Here is a 23,052-nt window from a genome sequence, read left to right on the forward strand (position 1 = left end):
TACAACAGAGTCAGAGCAAATCAAGGGATGTACAGCAGTAATGAATGTGTAACAGGAACAGAAATGCACAGCTTGTTTATGTACAACAGAGTCAGAGCAAATCAAGGGACATACAGCAGTAATGAATGTGTAACAGGAACAGAAATGCACAGCTTGTTTATGTACAACAGAGTCAGAGCAAATCAAGGGACATACAGCAGTAATGAATGTGTAACAGGAACAGAAATGCACAGCTTGTTTATGTACAACAGAGTCAGAGCAAATCAAGGGACATACAGCAGTAATGAATGTGTAACAGGAACAGAAATGCACAGCTTGTTTATGTACAACAGAGTCAGAGCAAATCAAGGGACATACAGCAGTAATGAATGTGTAACAGGAACAGAAATGCACAGCTTGTTTATGTACAACAGAGTCAGAGCAAATCAAGGGACATACAGCAGTAATGAATGTGTAACAGGAACAGAAATGCACAGCTTGTTTATGTACAACAGAGTCAGAGCAAATCAAGGGACATACAGCAGTAATGAATGTGTAACAGGAACAGAAATGCACAGCTTGTTTATGTACAACAGAGTCAGAGCAAATCAAGGGACATACAGCAGTAATGAATGTGTAACAGGAACAGAAATGCACAGCTTGTTTATGTACAACAGAGTCAGAGCAAATCAAGGGATGTACAGCAGTAATGAATGTGTAACAGGAACAGAAATGCACAGCTTGTTTATGTACAACAGAGTCAGAGCAAATCAAGGGACGTACAGCAGTAATGAATGTGTAACAGGAACAGAAATGCACAGCTTGTTTATGTACAACAGAGTCAGAGCAAATCAAGGGACGTACAGCAGTAATGAATGTGTAACAGGAACAGAAATGCACAGCTTGTTTATGTACAACAGAGTCAGAGCAAATCAAGGGACACACAGCAGTAATGAATGTGTAACAGGAACAGAAATGCACAGCTTGTTTATGTACAACAGAGTCAGAGCAAATCAAGGGACACACAGCAGTAATGAATGTGTGACAGGAACAGAAATGCACAGCTTGTTTATGTACAACAGAGTCAGAGCAAATCAAGGGACGTACAGCAGTAATGAATGTGTAACAGGAACAGAAATGCACAGCTTGTTCAAACAATCGTAGACAAGTATGTACAAAACAGAGATGGCAGTGGAGTGCCAGGTTTGTGTATAGTTTAGTTAGAGTGAGAGTCAAACGAAGACATTCAGTGATATCTGCAGACGAGTGACATTGGTTTTGGTGTTTAGTGAGTTTCTCAAGAAGGGTATTTAGCTAAGCCTAGAATGTGGGGTATAATGAAGCTTCTTTAATGTGGGAGGCAAGACATTCCAGAAGTTTCAGGCCTTGTATGACAAGTCAGGGATCTGTGCAGTGAAGATTGGTTTTAGGGGCTTGTAATGTGGGCACTGAGTGGCTTGACTCTGCGGCTGTAGGAAGGGGTTTGTCTTATTAGTTTCCCTTTTAAGGGAAAAACTGGTTATTTATTAGTTTGCATAATAACCTGAAAGAAAGTCCTTTGTTTTACAGAGATCTGTGTATCCTTTTCTGGTGTTTTGCAGTGGAGTTCATCTTTTGAGGAGAAGGTAGTGAATCTACATAAGATCGTAGTTTCATAGGGAACACAAAGCAGTTGAATTTTAACAACTATTTACACCTTACTACTATCCACCCTTGTATAGTACCTCCCTTTTCAAGGAGGCCCAGGCCAGTCAAGCCAGTGGTGACTTTGTGTGTACCTATCCAATTATCCAGTTCCCATCTGAATGAAGACATTATGTTACTCTGCTTAATTTGCAGTGGGAGTCAATTCCAGAGCTGGTGAAGGTTCTGTATAATGAACTTCTCTCTCCACAATGTTTTATTTATCTGCTGGTGAAGATTTAGATCCCTGGTTCTGGTATTTGTAGGACACTTTGAATTGTGGCGATATAACAAATCCAGGACCACACGGTCCTTAATGGAATGCAAGGCAAAGATCTACTCTTAAGCATCTATAAGCCACCAAATAAAGGGACAGCACTTCTAGAATTTTCTGATAGCTTACAATTTTTAAGCCAGTATTCTTCTTAGTTAGGACTCCCTGGGGTCTTTCTAGTTGTTTGATATGTCTGGTGAGGTACATCCCAAATGGGGCATTGTATTCAGTAACTGGCCAAATTAATACTCCATATAAGAGGACAAGGACCTCTTTAGACCTGGATGACATTCCTTTGTCAATCAGCTGTGCCAAGTAGAAGAACTTTCTAGCTACTACAGTTGCATGATGATAAAAGCAGAAGAAATTATCAACCTGAGTTCCAATTTTGAAAACAATCTTCCGATTTCACAGTGAGATATGTTCTGTGCTGTATGGTTGGTTCTTGACAGTGACTCTCAGTTAACTTGGTCAGCCAGAGGTCTTGGTATGTGATTTGAAGAGTTGTGGAGTAAATGCCAAACAAAACAGGGCTCAGTGCTGAGTCCTGTCAGCACCGGTCACTTTCATACTCCCTGATGAGGCACTCGTTACCCTTACTTACAGTGTGGTCTCTGTTCTTTAGCCAGTTTTCTATCCAAACGTCCATTATCCAATTTGCATTTTTTACTGGGGATTGTTTTGATGTGTACATGGATCTTGTTTTGAAGCAGACACTATTAAAGGATGTCTGTCCTCCATGTGGGACAGAAGAGCATCTCATTCTGTGGAACTGGCTCCATATGGGACAGAAGAGCATCTCGTTCCATGGAACTGGCTCCATATGGGACAGAAGAGCATCTCGTTCTGTGGAACTGGCTCCATATGGGACAGAAGAGCATCTCGTTTTGTGGAACTGGCTCCATAGGGGACAGAAGAGCATCTCGTTGTGTGGAACTGGTTAATACAGAGATGTTTGACTGACTATAGGCCTGATATTCTTACAGCTCTTTACTCTCTAGCTTTCTCTTTCATTTTTATAATCAACAGGCAAAGACAGTTTAGAAGACCCTAAACCATAAATCAGAAATGCCTTCATTTGGTTCCTCTGCCCTTCGATGTTGAGGTTCTGTTTTTGATCTCCTTTTTCCTTGACATCAGTGTCCTCAGAATCGGGTAAGCCTCTCACTAGCACCATTCACTCTTCAGCCACCAATGACGATACTATGACCCTGACATCAGTACCAATATTGGTCCATGTAGCAGCACCAGCATTCTTTTACCTGGCCTTTCTCTGGCTAATGCTGGTAATATATCTACTAATGGGTCCATCCTCCGTATCTCATGCCAGAGACATTAGGACAGCTCGGCATCATTGCATTAAATGTCAAAGATGATACATCTTCTAATGGGTCCATCCTCCATATCTCATGCCAGAGACATTAGGAATGCTCAGCATCATTGTCAGAGGTTATATATCTACTTATGCGTCCATCCTCCGTATCTCATGCCAGAGACATTAGGAATGCTCAGCATCATTGTCAGAGGTTATATATCTACTTATGCGTCCATCCTCCGTATCTCATGCCAGAGACATTAGGACAGCTTTGCATCATTGCATTAAATGTCAGAGGTTATATATCTACTAATGGGTCCATCCTCCGTATCTCATGCCAGAGACATTAGGGCAGCTCAGCATCATTGCATTAAATGTCAGAGGTTATATATCTACTAATGGGTCCATCCTCCATATCTCATGCCAGAGACATTAGGAATGCTCAGCATCATTGTCAGAGGTTATATATCTACTTATGCGTCCATCCTCCATATCTCATGCCAGAGACATTAGGACAGCTTTGCATCATTGCATTAAATGTCAGAGGTTATATATCTACTAATGGGTCCATCCTCCGTATCTCATGCCAGAGACATTAGGACAGCTTTGCATCATTGCATTAAATGTCAGAGGTTATATATCTACTAATGGGTCCATCCTCCATATCTCATGCCAGAGACATTAGGAATGCTCAGCATCATTGTCAGAGGTTATATATCTACTTATGCGTCCATCCTCCGTATCTCATGCCAGAGACATTAGGACAGCTTTGCATCATTGCATTAAATGTCAGAGGTTATATATCTACTAATGGGTTCATTTTCCGTATCTCATGCCAGAGACATTAGGACAGCTCGGCATCATTGCCTTAAATGTCAGAGATGATACATCTACTAATGGGTCCATCCTCCATATCGCATGCAAAAGACATTAGGAATGCTCAGCATCATTGCATTAAATGTCAGAGGTTATATATCTGCTAATGGGTCCATCCTCTGTATCTCATGCCAGAGACATTAGGACAGCTTTGCATCATTGCATTAAATGTCAGAGGTTATATATCTACTAATGGGTCCATCCTCAGTATCTCATGCCAGAGACATTAGGACAGCTCGGCATCATTGCATTAAATGTCAGAGATGATACATCTACTAATGGGTCCATCCTCCATATCTCATGCCAGAGACATTAGGAATGCTCAGCATCATTGTCAGAGGTTATATATCTACTTATGCGTCCATCCTCCGTATCTCATGCCAGCGACATTAGGACAGCTTTGCATCATTGCATTAAATGTCTGAGGTTATATATCTACTAATGGGTCCATCCTCCGTATCTCATGCCAGAGACATTAGGACAGCTCGGCATCATTGCCTTAAATGTCAGAGATGATACATCTACTAATGGGTCCATCCTCCATATCTCATGCAAAAGACATTAGGAATGCTCAGCATCATTGCATTAAATGTCAGAGGTTATATATCTGCTAATGGGTCCATCCTCTGTATCTCATGCCAGAGACATTAGGACAGCTTTGCATCATTGCATTAAATGTCAGATGTTATATATCTACTAATGGGTGCATCCTCCGTATCTCATGCCAGAGACATTAGGACACCTCAGCATCATTGCATTAAATGTCAGAGGTTATATATATACTAATGGGTCCATCGTCCGTATCTCATGCCAGAGACATTAGGAATGCTCAGCATCATTGCGTTAAATGTCAGAGGTTATATATCTACTAATGGGTCCATCCTCAGTATCTCATGCCAGAGACATTAGGACAGCTCGGCATCATTGCCTTAAATGTCAGAGATGATACATCTACTAATGGGTCCATGCTCCATATCTCATGCAAAAGACATTAGGAATGCTTAGCATCATTGCATTAAATTCAGAGGTTATATATGTACTAATGGGTCCATTCACTGTATCTCATGCCAGAGACATTAGGACAGCTTTGCATCATTGCATTAAATGTCAGAGGTTATATATCTACTAATGGGTCCATCCTCCATATCTCGTGCCAGAGACATTAGGACAGCTCGGCATCATTGCCATAAATGTCAGAGATGATACATCTACTAATGGGTCCATCCTCCATAAATCATGCAAAAGACATTAGGAATGCTCAGCATCATAGCCTTAAATGTCAGAGGTTATATATCTACTAATGGGGCAATCCTCTGTATCTCACGCCAGAGACAATAGGACAGCTCAACATCAATGCATTAAATGTCAGAGGTTATATATCTACTAATGGGTCCATCCTCCGTATCTCATGCCAGAGACATTAGGGCAGCTCAGCATCATTGCATTAAATGTCTGAGGTTATATATCTACTAATGCGTCCATCCTCCGTATCTCATGTCAGAGACATTAGGACAGCTCGGCATCATTGCATTAAATGTCAGAGGTTATATATCTACTAATGGGTCCATCCTCCATATCTCTTGCCAGAGACATTAGGAATGCTCAGCATCATTGTATTAAATGTCAGAGGTTATATATCGACTAATAGGTCCATCCTCCGTATCTCATGCCAGAGACATTAGGACAGCTCAGCATCATTGCATTAAATGTCAGAGGTTATATATCTACTAATGGGTCCATCCTTCGTATCTCATGCCAGAGACATTAGGACAGCTTTGCATCATTGCATTAAATGTCAGAGGTTATATATCTACTAATGGGTCCATCCTCTGTATCTCATGTCAGAGACATTAGGACAGCTTTGCATCATTGCATTAAATGTCAGAGGTTATATATCTACTAATGGGTCCATCCTCCGTATCTCATGCCGGAGACATTAGGAATACTCAGCATCATTGCATTAAATGTCAGAGGTTATATATCTACTAATGGGTCCATCCTCCGTCTCTCATGCCAGAGACATTAGGACAGCTCGTCATCATTGCATTAAATGTCAGAGGTTATATATCTACTAATGGGTCCATCCTCCGTATCTCATGCCAGAGACATTAGGACAGCTTTGCATCATTGCATTAAATGTCAGAGGTTATATATCTACTAATGGGTCCATCCTTCGTATCTCATGCCAGAGACATTAGGACAGCTTTGCATCATTGCATTAAATGTCAGAGGTTATATATCTACTAATGGGTCCATCCTCTGTATCTCGTGTCAGAGACATTAGGACAGCTTTGCATCATTGCATTAAATGTCAGAGGCTATATATCTACTAATGGGTCCATCCTCCGTATATCATGCCAGAGACATTAGGAATGCTCAGCATCATTGCATTAAATGTCAGAGGTTATATATCTACTAATGGGTCCATCCTCCATATCTCATGCCAGAGACATTAGGAATGCTCAGCATCATTGCATTAAATGTCAGAGGTTATATATCTACTAATGGGTCCATTCTCATGCCAGAGACATTAGGACAGCTTTGCACTCTACACTTTTGTAAGATGCTTAAAACCTCTATCCATTCCATAATACATGGCACACCTCTCCGCCTCCGCAGACCCAGTGCAGCTCTCACCTTCTTAATCTCCTTAACAATTCCATGTTTATCTTTGTGAGTTTCTTTTAGAATATATTGTAGGCTTTGAGAGAAAAAAGTTATCTTGTGTCATTGTCTTTCATGGTCATTCATAGTTTATATATTGTTTCCTTTAAAACTCTAAACTTTTCCTGTCAGGGAATTGTTTCTTTTTAGGTTTTGGTCCAGGTAATCATTTTAGCCTTTTTGTTTATACAAAAAGGGCAAGAAGAAAATTGTTGTTTTATATATAGTTCTATATTGTTTTATACACACACACACACACACACACACACACACACACACACACATATATTGTTAGAAAAATATGTATTAACATATGTGTGCAATGTTTATTCTAATAAGGGAAGATTAACACGTTTTTATTATATATGCAGCATTAGTTTTATTTGAGACTGAAAATGTGCTTTTCTGAAATTGTGCTTTCTGACACTGCAAGATGCACTCTGACCTAGTTTGCTAGCACAGCAAAATACATGTTTATGCCTTGGAAATGTACTGGAAAGCAGGTGATTTTCTGCTAGGTCAGGAAATTAAATGGAGAATAATAATAATTTCTGTAGATCCATTCATTATAGACAATAAGCTCTGTTCGTGTTGATGAAAAAGTGCACAAGCTGCAAGATAGTTAGATATAAAGAACAATAAACTGCTTCAGAAATCTGTACTTGCATTGTGCTTGTATTAGCCATAGTACCTAGACTTGTAACATCACATAGCAAGAAAGTTATAACTGACCGGTGGTATTCAAGGCCATCCTGTTTACTAAAAAATCTTTTTTTAAACTTTGAAGAGTCAGCTAGAAACGTGAGAAATATCTGTAAAATAACAGAATTATGAAATGGTGATCTGCTACGTCAGTCGTAGTGGGCAATGTCTTGAAAGAAAGGTATAATAACTGTGACACTTCCTAATTTAGTCAGACAAACTCTGTATCTGCAGTTTTTGTTTCCTTGTGCAAAAATAAAGATACCTGAACTGAACATTATGCTTTTGGTCTTTTTAAAGTATTTTTCTCTAACATTTTTTGGTCCTTTGCAGCCGGAAACCCTCGTTTAGCCTGGGATCAGATGGGCCAGGTGGCATGAAACTGCTCAGGGAAGATACCACATCGGATCTTCTTCATTGAAAGACCTCCGACTGAATTGTCGTGCAAAAGAGGCCAGCCACTTTTCTGATCTACGACTGAAGGCGGGTTCCGTTTGAACAGTGAGTGACCAATCGCTGAGGCTCAGGTAAGGTGAATCTACTTTTTTCTGTTTAGATCAGGGACTTGATTGTATTTGTTCTGTGAGAATTTTTAATTCAGGGACAGAAATATTGCTATCTTGTCATAGATCAGGGAAACAGAATAAGTAATCAGGTAGTCTGATGAGTCTGTAAACACTTGCTGGTACCACATTAAAAACAAAAGGGTTATGTAACATTTAAAAAGTTAAAACAAAATGGGTAATACCTGCACAAAAATGAAAAGACCCCAAAGCCCACCGTTAACCGAAGACGCAAAATATATGCAATCACAGCACACCAATAACGTTAAATATTATACTAAATGGGTTAATAAATATGAATTTGATGGGAAACTTGAAAGATCCTCGCTTATCAAACTTATTAGACAGTTAAAAAACAATTCTAAAGGTCGGGTTAAAAAACAGCATAAATTAGGAGTTCCTCTGGTACACAGGTGGATTGAGGAAGCAAACCGAAGAGAACAAAAGAATAAAAATTCAAAAGCAATGTTTCTAGACAAAGAGGATGATAACTTGGTTATAGCATCGGCCCCTCCGCCCACTCCGGTTTTGATTCCCTTACCAGTTCCCTTACCGGAATATGAAGCAAAACAACAAACTGACCCACCTCCACGATATCCAGTCATTCCTATAAAACCACTACCGTTTGTTAGAGATCCTATCGAGACTAGGTCTCGAACATGTAATTTAAAAGGGGATATTGAATTATATCAAATGAATGGAAATTCACAGGCTATGAGTGAAGAAGAGATATGCCCACTCATAGAAGTACCAAATCCTCAGGCAGGACAAGAAGGGCAGAACCCAACTCTCTTAGTATACAGACCGTGGACACCGGAAGACATCCGGAAAGCCACAGAGGGAATTCCCCATTCAAAAGTTAATTTTAGAAAGTTCTTAGTAGACTTACAGGGCTTGAGATTAAGTTATCACTTAAATGGAGAGGAAGTAGAAAAAGTAGTCAGACAAATAGTAGGTCCAGATTGGCACATGATCAGTGGCAACTGGAATCCCTGTGATGCTGCACTTAGGCCCCTCCCACATAGCAGCGCAGAGTTAGACAACAGAGTGAAAGGCCTGACAGACTGAATTTCTGAGAAATGGAAGCCTAGGCAGACTGGACTTGCATTAATCAATGCATCCAACAAGAAAGTGAAACTGTTGATAGATATTTTTCCAGATTATTGGAATGTTTTAACAATCATTGTGGAATGCAAGTGCCTGAAGATCAGACACATGATTCCCCATATGAGCAGCAGTTAAAGAATGCATTTTTGAAAGGCAATATTGCACCCATAAGTAGTTTCATTACTAAACATATGGTAGATCATCGTACAAGCAGATTACAATCACTGCTTGAATATGCTAGACATGCCAAGAGGCATTTTAACAACAAAAAGAAAAAGAAAGTCCAAGTATTTGCTGTAGAAGATGGAGAAGTTTATTTAGTACAGTCTGGACAAAAGGGCAAAAAGAATGCCAGGGAAACAAACAATCTGATCAGTGATCAGAGGACTTTGAAGGGAGAAAGAAAAGAGGTGAGTGCCTCAAATGTGGGAAAAAGGGACACATGGCAAGGGATTGCAGGAAAAATAAGAAGGCAGCAGTGGAAGACAAAAACGATGAGGGTGAGGATAGGAATAACAGAGAAAAGATAAATGACAGTGTGATAGAAGGAGCAGAGAATGTGATAATAGAGGAAGTGCAGGAAGCTACCGATAGTGAAGAAAATGAAATATTCGACCTAGCCTTGCTGAGTTTGGAACTCTATTTGGCTGACACAAAACCAGAAATGACACTCCTGGTAGAAGGGAGGGAAGTCAAATTTTTGTGCGATTCAGAGGCATCACAAACCCTGGTACACCCCTCCAAACTACCAGAAAATTCAGAATCACGTGACTTTATACTAGTAAAAGCAGCTAATGGACAGCTGTATCGGGAGCCTCTCTCCCATAACATTACAATAACAGATCCTGTTTCAGGATTAACCCAGAAAAGCAAAATTGTTGTTTCTGCAAAATGCCCAGTGAACCTTTTGGGCAGAGATCTTATGCAACTATTAGGCATAGCAGTAGTTCCAACCATGCAGGGTATGGAAGCACAGCGACAAACTAATACTTTTGCAGTGCAAACGGAAGGTGAGACATTTTACTGGTACAGCCAGGCCTTAGTTACGACTGGCCCTGGAGCAATAACTGAAGAGTTAATGAATGTAGCTATCAGTAAGTTCCCCTCCCTTTGCATTGACATACAACACCTGTTGCACTGTACTCTGTATTATTGTAATACACCAGGACCTGGCAAAGAATATGAACAAGAATTGTTTAAAAATCATGCAAACAAATTAGTACTGTGTAATTTGTACTGGGACACGAAAGGGAACAGTGTAGTTAGCTGTTCATTACCCCAGGAGTTATTTTCGCTTTACAAATCAAATCTAATACTACATGTTAGTTTAACTAAAGAGGAAAATTTAAAATGGATAGACCTAGGAGAAAAAGTCACAAAATGGGAAAAACAGACAGAATCAAAACTGTCAGAACAGGGAATACAAAGACAGAAACTGAACTGGATAACACAAACACATCCAGCTGTACACTTGCAGTCCAGCAAAGACAGCTGAGAAACCCTCTTATTAGAAGAGAAAGAAAAAGCTTTGTTAGACATACCAGAAACTCTCTGGTCAACAGGAAAGTCAGACGTAGGACTAATTCGCACAGCAGGACCAGTTACTATCACGCCAAAGTCAGCATTTAGACCACAAAAGAGACAGTTACCCCTTGAGAAAAGATGCAGAGGCAGGTATTAAACCTGTCATAGCAGCTTTACTTAAGGAGGGAATACCGGTGGAATCCCCTGATTCACCATGTGACACACCCTTATTCCCAGTTAGAAAAGCAAATGGAGAATGGTGTATACTCCAAGATTTACAAGCTGTAAATGACACACTAATACCAAGAGCACCTACGGTGCCAGATCCACATACCTTGTTGAATGATTTAAAACCTCAACAGAAGTATTTTTCTGTGGTAGATATCAGCAATGCATTCTTTTCGATACCGATACACCCTGACAGCCAATACTGGTTTGCATTTACATTTCAGCGGAAACGGTATACATATACGTGACTACCACAGGGTTATAGTGAAAGTCCAACAATATTCTCACAAGAAATGGCAAGTAATTTAGCGGGATTTATCCCACCGAGAGGTGGTCAAATTTTACTTTATGTTGATGACATCCTGCTGGCCGCCCTTACCCAGCAAGATTGTAGGGAAGATACTATAGCATTATTAAAATTCCTAGCAGTTGAAGGACACAAAGTAAGCAAAAATAAATTACAGCTTTGGAGAAAACAAGTGAATTACCTTGGATATGTAATATCCAAAGATGGCAGAACATTAGATGAGGACAGAAAAGTAGCGATCTTACAAGCACCAAAACCCACAACCAAGAAGGAAATGATGTCCTTCCTGGGTACGACTAATTTTTGTCGGAGTTGGATCCCAAACTATGCTTTGGAATCTGCACCTTTAACCAACCTGATTTTTAAGAAGCCCATGGCAGCACAATATTTAACACAATGGACACCAGAAGCAGAATTAACTTTCTGCAAGCTAAAACAATTGATAGCATCATCATTAGTTTTAGGATTACCAAATTATCACAAACATTTTTTCCAAACTGTAGATTGCAAGCAAGGTTATATGACATCAGTATTGACTCAACAGCATGGGGACAAACAATGCCCCATTGCTTATTATTCATCACAACTGGACCCAGTGGTGCGGTCTCTACCCCACTGTGTACAAGCAGTAGTTGCAGCTGCAATGGCAGTGCAGGCTTCAGCCTCAGTAGTGTTATTCCACCCTCTCACATTGAGAGTGCCTCATGCAGTCACAATCATTTTACTGCAAGAAAAAGTAGCATATCTTTCCCTGCTAGGCATCTTTCTTATATGATTATATTGCTGAGTCAACCTCACATGACAATTGAACAATGTACTACTTTGAATCCGTCTACCTTGCTCCCAACTCCTGTGGATGGCACACCCCATAACTGCCTGCAGGTAATTGAGCAAAAGACACTGCCCAGAAAAGACCTCACGGATGTTCCCTTGGATGATGCCGAGGTGACATATTATGTGGATGGCTTATGCAAAAGGAGTCCTACAGGACAGAACCTAACAGGTTATGCAGTAGTTTCTGATACTGAGATTGTAGAAGCGAAACCTCTACCACATAACTTATCTGCACAAGCAGCAGAGTTGATTGCCTTGACACGGGCATGTACCTTAGCAAAGGGTAAAAGCGTAAACATTTTTACAGACAGCCAGTATGCTTTTTCTACTGTACATGTTTTTGCACAACAGTGGAAGAATCGAGGAATGGTGACATCTACTGGCAAACCGATTAACCATGCACAGTTTATTTTAGATTTGTTAGATTCTATTCAGTTGCCTTAGAAAGTAGCTATTTGTAAATGCATAGCTCATACAAAACAACAAGATAGGATTTCAAAAGGCAATGCGAGAGCTGACACAGCTGCAATGGAAGCAGCCTCAGAAGCATTTCTTTTGAACGAGGAATTACAACCTTCTGAGATTTTAGACTTAGAAATGTTGAAAACAATGCAGACGCTTACTACACAGGCTGAAAAACAAAAATGGAAAAGACGAGGAGCAATTCTCAAGGAAGGGCTGTACATCTCCATAGAGGAAAAACCAATATTACCGTCTAATTTATTTAGATATGCAGCTTTTTTAGTCATGGGCAGAGCCATGTCTCAACAGGGGGGATGGTACAGTTAGTGAATCGGGTGTTCGCTACGTATGGGTTTTCAAACTACACTAAAAAATTTTGCCTGTCATGTCACACTTGTAATAAACATCATGCACAAGGGGCATTAAAGCCCAAGCAAGGGAGTTTCCCTACACCACCGTATCCATTTCATACCAGCTGTATGGATTTCATAGAACTGAACAAATGTGAAAACAAAAAGTACTGCCTTGTCATTGTGGATATGTTCTCCAAATGGGTGGAGGCCTTTCCGACTAGTAAACCAGATGCAGCCACTGCTGCAAAGACCCTAGTTAAAGAGATTATTCCTAGATTTGGCATACCGGAAAGGATCTACAGTGACAATGGTACACATTTCGTTAACCAAACTATACAACAGCTAAGTCAGTATTTTGGGATTTCTTTAAAACATCACTGTGCATATCACCCTCAATCTGTAGGGTTGGTAGAAAGGCACAATGGAGTTTTAAAGAACAAGCTTAAGAAGCTTATAGCAGAAACACAGAAGAATTGGGTGTACTGTTTGCCCCTGGCACTGCGGAGCATGAGAACTGTTCCGAATGCAAAAGGACTGACACCTTTCGAAAACATTCTCAGAAGAGCTTATTATATATCTCAGTGGAAACCTCTCATGCCTGCAGACCAGGAAGCAGATTGGACACTTGCAGAATACATGAGGAATATGCTAGATAACAAACATCTTTTACAGTTTAATTCTGTTTCAGATAAAGACCAAACTAACCCCTCTGAAGTAGCTGTAGCCCCAGGCACTTGGGTCTGGGTGAAGACAATCAAAAAGAGGAATTGGACGACACCAAAGTGGGAAGGTCCATATCAAGTACTGCTGAGCATGCCCACAGCAGTCAAGATTGCAGAACGTTCATCTTGGATTCATTTGACTCACTGTAAACTAGTCAAAAACTTTGACTTGATAAAACTCTCGCTAACACACAGCAGCAGTAAAATGACGACAAGACCTAGAGACCATAGGAATACTGAACGATTTCAGCAGTATATTCAGCAGTGTTGCATAATCATCTTAGTAACTGCATTAGTGACAATGTTCTTTTTGCTGTGGCTTTTGCTGTGGCCTTTCTTTTCTTCAGCCACACCAACTAGACTGAACAAACATGAGTCAACACTCATAGACTGGCATCCGAACTTTAACACTTACCAAGCAATCAAATATGTGTATGCTGAGACTTTTAATATTTCAAATTGTTGGATTTGCACAGCTATACCAACAGCATATGGGGGATTATTGATGGCTGCTGTCCCCCTAGGGGTCAATGAGACCTGGGAAAACTTGATTTTTGAGACTACACCTGTGAAATCTAGAGACAAAATTGCATTATTTCTGCCTGTTACACAAACAGGAATTGTATGCTTTTTTAAGAATGACACTATTCAAGTAAGTTGGAGTAGTTGTAATGTGACTGTTTCTTATAAATGTTATATTAAACCTAAAAATGCTAAAAATACAGAAACAATTTGTGATGCAGATTATGACTCATACTTTGAGTCCTTGCATAAAACTGTCAGTGATATACAACATAATCCTGTTCTTTTAAAGCAACTGTCTATTATAGATAAGAAAATGTTTCATGCAGGGAAGGTGTATATCAATACTAAGGTAGAAAACTGTTATTTCATATGTGGGAAAAGGCATACAAATGGTTGCCTGAGAATTGGTCCAGCAGTTGTTTTTTGGGTTACCTGGTCCCGGCCATACGACACACTACAGCTTTGCCTCATGGGAGAATTCGAAATGTCAGAGATGTCGCAAAAAAACCTGAAAATCCAATCAAGAAACCTGAGAATCCAGTGGGACAGATCATAGCAGGATGGAGGAACCATAACTCCATGAAAGACAAAAGTAAACTAGCACACATGGACTTGAGTGACACTATCATATCCTGGGCTGGCATAGCCCCTGCATATGGTGCAGTTAAATCATTTTGGGAACTGAGAAAGCTATCCAAACTTCTCGAGGTCATGAGCAATGCAACTTTTTCTGCTCTTGAATTAATGACTGATGAACTGAATTCAATGAGAACTGTGGTGCTTCAAAACCGCATGGCTCTTGACTTCACCCTAGCGGCGAGAGGTGGTATGTGCGCTTTAATCAAAGACGAGGGCTGTTCATTCATTCCCGACAATAAGCATGAAGTTAATGATCATTTGGAAGTGATCCAACAAGTGTCAGACATGAGCAGGCTAGGCCCAAACCCACTGATGGACTTTTTCCAGAATTTGTTTGGGGGGGTGGGGTTCCATCCTAATGAACATCCTGATTGCCATTTGTGTGGGATTACTATTGTTAGGAGCATGCATTTGCTGCAGAATTCCCTGCATGAAAAAATTAATCAAAGATTTTATAGACATGTCAGTTTCTGAGACTTTGTATCAAAGTACTGAAATTGAAGAACTGTTGAAAAAGGAAACACTTTCATAAGTTTAAACTGAATGACTTTCTTAGCTGCAAATCCTCAAAGGAAGAGCTTAGGAGAAGAAACAAACTGTTTATGCTTTTGAAATAGAATAAAAAGTATTAACAGGGGGGAAATGTTAGAAAAATATGTATTAACATATGTGTGCAATGCTTATTTTAATAAGGGAAGATTAACACATTTTTATTCTATATGCAGCATTAGTTCTATTTGAAACTGAAAACATGCTTTTCTGAAATTGTGCTTTCTGACACTGCAAGATGCACTCTGACCTAGTTTGCTAGCACAGCAAAATACATGTTTATGCCTTGGAAATGTACTGGAAAGCAGGTGATTTTCTGCTAGGTCAGGAAATTAAAAGGAGAATAATAATAATAATTTCTGTAGATCCATTCATTATAGACAATAAGCTCTGTTCGTGTTGATGAAAAAGTGCACAAGCTGCAAGATAGTTATAAACTGCTTCAGAAATCTGTACTTGCATTGTGCTTGTATTAGCCATAGTACCTAGACTTGTAACATCACATAGCAAGAAAGTTATAACTGACCGGTGGTATTCAAGGCCATCCTGTTTACTAAAAAATCTTTTTTTAAACTTTGAAGAGTCAGCTAGAAACGTGAGAAATATCTGTAAAATAACAGAATTATGAAATGGTGATCTGCTACGTCAGTCGTAGTGGGCAATGTCTTGAAAGAAAGGTATAATAACTGTGACATTTCCTGATTTAGTCAGACAAACTCTGTAACTGCATTTTTTGTCTCCTTGCACAAGAATGAAGATACCTGAACTGAACCTTATGCTTTTGGTCTTTTTAAAGTATTTTTCTCTATCATTTATATATATATATATATATATATATATATATATATATATATATATATATATATATATATATATATATAAAAATAAACTGGATCACTACATAATCTTGAAAGTTTGACATACCGAATTTCAAACTTTTGAGACTATATAGCCGAAACCTCTAATTACCAAAAGACCAGAAGCGCGAATTTCAAAATCCCGATCATTGTGAGTTTGACATTCGCACTTCTGGTGTTGCGGTATGGTGGAAGGTCAGATAAGTATCTATGTTTAAATGTGTTGGTTAAGGGTTTAGTGTGTAAGTGTGTTGTGACTGTGATGTGTGTGTGTGCGAGGAGACTGTAGGTGTGGTGGTGTTTCATGTGTTTGTGTATGTATTGCGACCTTTTAGTTAGAATATTTAAGTAGGGGATGTGTGGGGGCACAGGGGGGCTTGCCCCTATGCTTGTTTGTTGTTTAGGTTTCTTTGTTTCTGTTCTGGGGGAAGGCGTGTGTATGTATGTGGTGTATGTTGAGTGTAGTTTTCGGTAGTTTGAATTTTGCAGTTTTGATGTTTTGGTATTTTTGTGTTACGGGTATTTGGTCTTGGGATTTTGGGCATCGGTAGTTTGGATTTTCAGGATTTAGTAGTGGTTCCATATAAAGACATATAAATAAATGCATTTATTGTGTGTGTGTGTGTGTGTGTGTGTGTGTGTGTGTGTGTGTGTGTGTGTGTGTGTGTGTGTGTGTGTATGTGTGTGTGTGTGTGTATATGTGTATGTGTATATATACATATATATATATATATATATATATATATATATATATATATATATTTATATGTGCATATGTTACTGCTTTTACTCAGACTCTGTTTCAGTTAATAGAACAGTATTGTTTTCACTTCTTTGTTAAGCAATTGTTCTGATTAGATCTTCCCTTTCTAGTGAACTCTATTTTATGTTTGGCTGCTCTTTCTTAGCAAAAAGACTGTGGTTTAAAGCTCCCTTGTTAAGATTTGTCGTATTCTGGTTGTTTGGGAAACTGCCCTGGTAAGCAATCATTGGCTCATAACTTTATAGATAATTGCAAGCCTAACAGCCCTAGAAGGGCTTTTTAAGCCTAGCCATGTTTTCCAATTGTATTGTATAGGGTTTGGTACCATATGTTTTGATGGGGTGTAGATATTACCTGGGCATATAACTTGGGGTACAAGTGGTCATGCATTTACAAGCTTTCCCTTTCTAACAGAGACACTTGTGCCGGGCCAGGTGTAAATTTTCAATTCACCATCAACTGGTCTAAGTTATGCTTGAACAAGCGTAGGGAAGAACCTTTCTTCACATGGATGGGATGCCTGTTCCAGAGAAGTAATCTCTGAGACACATACATGTTCCTCTAATAACAGTCATGGTTTAGGTCCTGAGATTGAATATTTCTACTGCTATTTGTTTTGCGGATTTGCAATAGTTCTATCAATGCTTGATCAGAGGTGCTTTGTAGGCCATGCATAGATCGCCTCTCAGTAGTCTGTAGGAGACCGAGACTGAGCTTCAAGAATGTAACCACAATGTATCCTGCTGGAAAAGAACAGAAATGTATATAAACTGTATACCTGTGCAAATGTATGTTTTAATAGTAGAAGCTGGAACACACAGAGTTAACTTGCAAAACTTCAAGAAAATAAGTTGATAAGTGGAAAGTGTTTTACGATTGTGTTATCTCAGTTTCAGTGCAGCAAGAAGACAATATCTAGAGCTAGAGGTTTTCCTATTGTCTTGAAACATAAATAATTATTAGGTTTCAAATGTAAAAATGTTTAATTGTTTTATGATTTCCAGTTCTGAGCAAACATCTGAGAGATATGTATTTTTCATAGAGAAATGTTAAATTTTGTTAGGTTTCTGTTAGCCTGGGAACTGAAAGCAGCTGACAAACAGTGATGTCATCCAGCCTAATCCAGCAGTAATATGTGATATTAATTTAAGATCTCTCTCAGAGAGGGAGAGAGGGCATTTTGTATCTTGACTTGGGCCTATCAAGAACATTCACTCATCTGCATTTGCCTTGCTCTGTAAGTAAGCTACTTAGGGCATAGTATCTTTAGATATAGATAGGAATATAGTAAACATTAGTTTAGATGTTCTCTATATTTATTTGAGACTGCCCTGCAATGTTGTTTTAAAATATTTCCTACATATTATATCATATTAACTGCATCATTCACTAGCCGGTTCTCTCAATAAGCAAACTGAAGGGGTCCAATGTGGGAGCTGTAATATCCTTCAAGTGAGCTAACACTAGCCTCTCAAAAGTCTCCATGACCACTGATGTCAAAGCAACAGGGCTGAAGTAATTCAGTCCTGTTATAGTGGATTTTTAGGCACTGGAATGATTGTAGTTTGTTTGAAACATAAGGGAACTTCACATAGCTCTAATGATTTATTAAAAATCTGAATAAAAACAGGAGCCAGTTGATCAGCACATGCTTTTAAACAGGAGGGTGAACCCCATCTGGATCAGCTGCTTTCTTAATTTGCTGTCTTTTAAAAAAATGATACACATCCTCCACAGTGATAATTAATGCAGGATGAATGTGAGAATGTGTGGAAGAGAGAGTCACATAAATCTGAACACTGACAGAGCTGGTAACAGTGTAATTTATAGCCTCAGGCTTATCAAACCTGCAGTAAAAATCATTCAAGTCATCAGCCAGCTGGTAATTAGCTGCAGTGTAGGGGGTGGTTTCCTGTAGTTTGTAATGTTTTGTAGACCTTTCCACACTGATGCAGGATCATTGGCTAAAAACTGTTTTTTTCAGCTTTTCAGAATAGTTCTTTTTAGTCACTTTGATTTCTTTTGTCAGTGTGTTTCTTGCCTGTCTAAAAAGTGTTCTATCCCCACTTGTGCCCCCTCTGGTTTATTGTAATTTCTGCCTCTAAGTCCACAGAGACACAAGAATAATGGCCAGCTCACGGGGTAGGGCAATGTCCTTACCAGTGAATTCTTATCTCCCCAAGATGAGAACCGGGGAGACTGATTTATGATCAGGGACTGGTGGGAGCAGAGGGGAGTGGTAAGGAGGATGGATGTGCCCAAGAAAGAAGGACAGAGAGGAAATACAGACAGACGTTATAGAAAAAAAGAAGGACAGGGCACATTTATAAAGACTTACTAGTGGTTTAAGAGATAACTTGTTTAGTAAACTACAGGAGAGGGGAATACAGGAGAATAACATTTGGGAGAATGATAAGAGGTGGGGTGAGGCATGAAAAATGGTAAACAGTCTGAAGGTATAGGGCAGTGGGAGACCAGCACATGAGGCTACCTCACAGATGGTACAGGACTCTAAAGAGATTAGCAGAGGATGGCCAGTTGGAGAACCTGGAATGCCGTAGGTGTGAGGAAAATGAACTAGACCGCATCACTACAGAAAGAATGGCCAGAGGTGAAAGCAGTGTGGGAAATGTTTTATGATAAGTAGGTTAATTTGTTTATAATGCCTATTCAGTGCGGATGAAAGGTAGAAAAAGCGGGTAAAGGAAGGAAGAAAGAAGGGTGATGCTCTTAATAGTGGAGGGAATAAAGAGAAAAATAGCTATGGCTTGGAAAGAGGGGAATATTAGTAAAACGTGGGCAGAGAAAGCAGGCCAGTGAATAAGACAGGTAGTGGGAAGGGAGGTCATTAGATGTTTCAGCAAAATTATTAAGCAACATGTTATATGAAGTACAGGGAGGCAAACAGCAAAGAGTGGAGAAAATCTAAGTAAAAGAGATGACTGTCATACTACGAGAGGGAGACAGTCGGATATTACTCTGAGGGCAAAGATCAAAAACGGGAAGGGCGATATAGCAAATACTCTAAAATGGCATGTGTAAATATGGAATGAAGCACACACAAAAGCAGATGATTCAAGGAAATTATGAACATATTTTGTGATATATATGATGCAAATAAGATTTTATTAGTTATTATAATGGAAATCAGACAAACGTGTTTTAAATTGGTATGATGTGTTTTTTCCTTGTTACTAAAAATGATGATGATAAAAAACATCGAGAGCTTGAACTAAACAGCACAATCCAGACCTTCTTGACGTTTTTTGTTGTTAGCCTGATGCTTTTCCCACAACCAGGCCTTCAGGCCATTAGGACAACATTTCTGTTCACATCTGATTTTCCTAACACAAACTTGTAGTATACATTCATCGTAACTGTCCTGTATACCTAATTATTGTCATATAAACTACTTGTTTATTACTTGTGTCTGGGCTACATTTTATTTTCTGTGGTAAGATCTTTGCAAATAAACCCTCTGTGTTTTTACATATTTATTTTATCAGTTAAGTCAGCTTTGCTGTGCAGATCCCATTTTCAGAGGAGCCCTTGGGAGAAAAACTCTCAAAGTATATTCACAGCACTCGTGTAATTAGAAGAAATTAGATCCAGTTTGGAAGAAAACTTGTGCTGCAGATAAATACACAAGTCTGATGAGCGTAAGTTACTTACGTCAGTACTGTTATGTAGGAAGTGATCACTGGTTTATTGCAAGATCCTAATAAGCATTGACAGACAAATTAATAACATATTGTAAGGCTGATGTGCTACTGCCTATTTGTAGAGAAAATTTATTTAACAAAATACTTTGTTGTTTACTCACCATATCTTGTGGAATTTCTGAGTTTGTTGCTTGACTCATGAGAACTCTGGTCTGTGTTCCTACATAAAATGCATAAAAACAAACAGAGCGGTGACTAATAACATCAGAAATGTGAATTTGTTGTTTTTCATCAGAGCCACAAAGTGCCTGTGTGCATATATACGTTTGTCCACTAGGTGGCAGCTCTTTTACATTTATGTAGCTGAAACTAAGTTACAGAAAACTTTACACAACACTTCCATACTTTTCAACTCTCATTTGTGATTTTAGAGACGTCTGATTTGCCCCAGATCTTCCCTTTATACATCATGAAATCTATCATCTTTGCCATGAAACAATACAAATAATAAAAATCTAAAGTAATTCTGAGGGTCAATGCTATATGCATATTTTCAGATACGCAGGCAAACCACTTCACATGAATTTTGGTAGCAGAAGAGATTTTAAAAATAGAGTCAATGCAATGAAGCACAACATCTAAAACGACTGACTTTTTGAATTAGTACAGTTTCCACTGTTTACGAACAATTTAACAAGTTAACCTTCAGTCAACAAATAACCAAAGTGACTACATATACTTGGAAGCACCTTATGTCTTCTAAAGAAGGCATTCAGAGTTCAATTAAGGGCATCTTATCAGTAATTTAGAAATCCATCTGTCTTTACCTCTTATAAATAGTGTTATTCGGTGACTTAAAATGGCACAATGTGAAATCGCATTGTAATAAATCCCTATTAGGAAGGACTTGAATGCCTGCCCCCAGTAGTTTGTTATACTGAGGTTTGTTTACACATTTTAACAGGAAATGTCTTATTGGGTTTGCAAGGGGAAAGTTGAAAAGAACAAGATATGTTTAAAATGTCCCTGATATGGGAACAGTGACGCCAGTTATAACTTTGTCATGGATTCTCAATGCAAGAGGGTTAGTTGTATGTTTATTCTTTACTATCCATTTATCTTGTTCAGATTGTGGGGAGCTGGGCCCTATCCCAGTAAACAGTCAGTACAAGGCAGATATCGACTTTTGGATGGGATGCCAATCCACTATAGGACTCTTATTCACCAAGTGCATACCTACAGGCAGTTTATAAAATCAGCAGTTCACCTAACAGGATTTCTTTGGAATGTGGTAGGAAACAGGAGCACATGCCAAAAAATCCAGGTGGACAAAAGGACAGCATCGAACTACAGAGGAAAGGCACCTTAATGAAAAGTAGATCAAACAACCAGCACTGTGAGGTAGCAGGTCTAACTGCAGCGCATAATAATTTTGAATATTACATTTGTATATTAAATAGGAAAAACTGCAGAAGTTTTAAATTTAATATTAAAAAAAACTTGCATATCTAACTCAGACCAGTGACAAGTGGAGTACCACAGGGTTCAGTCCTGGGTCCTTTCCTGTTTGGTATTTACTTCTCTGAAGTACAGGCTAGCACAGGAGGTCTTTGGCTAACAAAGTTTGCAGATGACTGCAAACTAGGAGCCATAATCGAAACTCCTAACAATGTGGACTAACTACAAAAGGGCCTCACTGAGACAGATACCTGGTGTCAAAGCCATGGCCTGAAGCTCAATGCCAAAAAGTGTATTGTCATCCCCTTTGGTAAAAACTCTGTACCCATGAACTACCACATAGCTGGTAGTCTACTTAATGCCGAAAATGTGATAAGAGACCTTGGGACACAGGTGGACAGTAGTCTCTACTTTGATAATCACATCGCCACAGTGGTCAGGAAATCCTTCTAAGTGGCTCATCTCATCACAAAAGGATTCTCATCCAGAAAAAAAGAGGTCATTGTTCCCCTCTACTCATCACTCATTAGGCCCATTATAGAGTACAATGCCCTTTTTGATATGTACCTCACAAGACATCTACAACAACTGGAAAGACCACAGAAATACCTCACAAAGAGGATTACTGGCCTCAAACAGATACCCTACACAGACTGTCTCAAAAAACTACAGCTTTACTCCATCGTATATCGCCTACTCAGGGGTGATCTCTGCCTAACATACAAAGCTATGTCAAACCCAGAGCTGTTGGACATGCTCCACTTAAAGAAATCCCAATCCCTCTGAGTTACATGCTCTAGGGACCTAAACCTTGTCACCACAATAAACAGAACATGCTGGAGGGATAGATTCCTGTCCCAGAGACTTCCCATACTCTGGAACAGACTACCTATCTATGTCAAACAGAGCTCCTCATTAGCACTCTTCAAGAAAAATCTTGATGATTGGATGGGAAATAGGAAATTCATCCCAGGGATCACTTCTGTGGCTCTGCTCGACAGGGGCA

The 23,052-nt window shown here is 39.3% G+C and overlaps 1 protein-coding gene across 1 annotated transcript in view; it reads right to left on the minus strand.

Moving 5' to 3' along the window:
• LOC122816385 overlaps positions 1-23,052 on the minus strand; it is a 355,007-nt gene that overhangs the window by 97,440 nt on the left and 234,515 nt on the right. Inside the window, exon 4 of the mRNA XM_044089134.1 lies at positions 20,750-20,808. Within this exon, the coding sequence (XP_043945069.1) occupies positions 20,750-20,808 (59 nt within the window). The remainder of the gene's footprint in view (positions 1-20,749; positions 20,809-23,052) is intronic.

The sequence above is a fragment of the Protopterus annectens genome, chromosome 12.part0, assembly GCF_019279795.1.
Source record: "Protopterus annectens isolate FY-2018-M chromosome 12.part0, PAN1.0, whole genome shotgun sequence".
Classification (NCBI taxonomy): Eukaryota; Metazoa; Chordata; order Ceratodontiformes; family Protopteridae; genus Protopterus; species Protopterus annectens.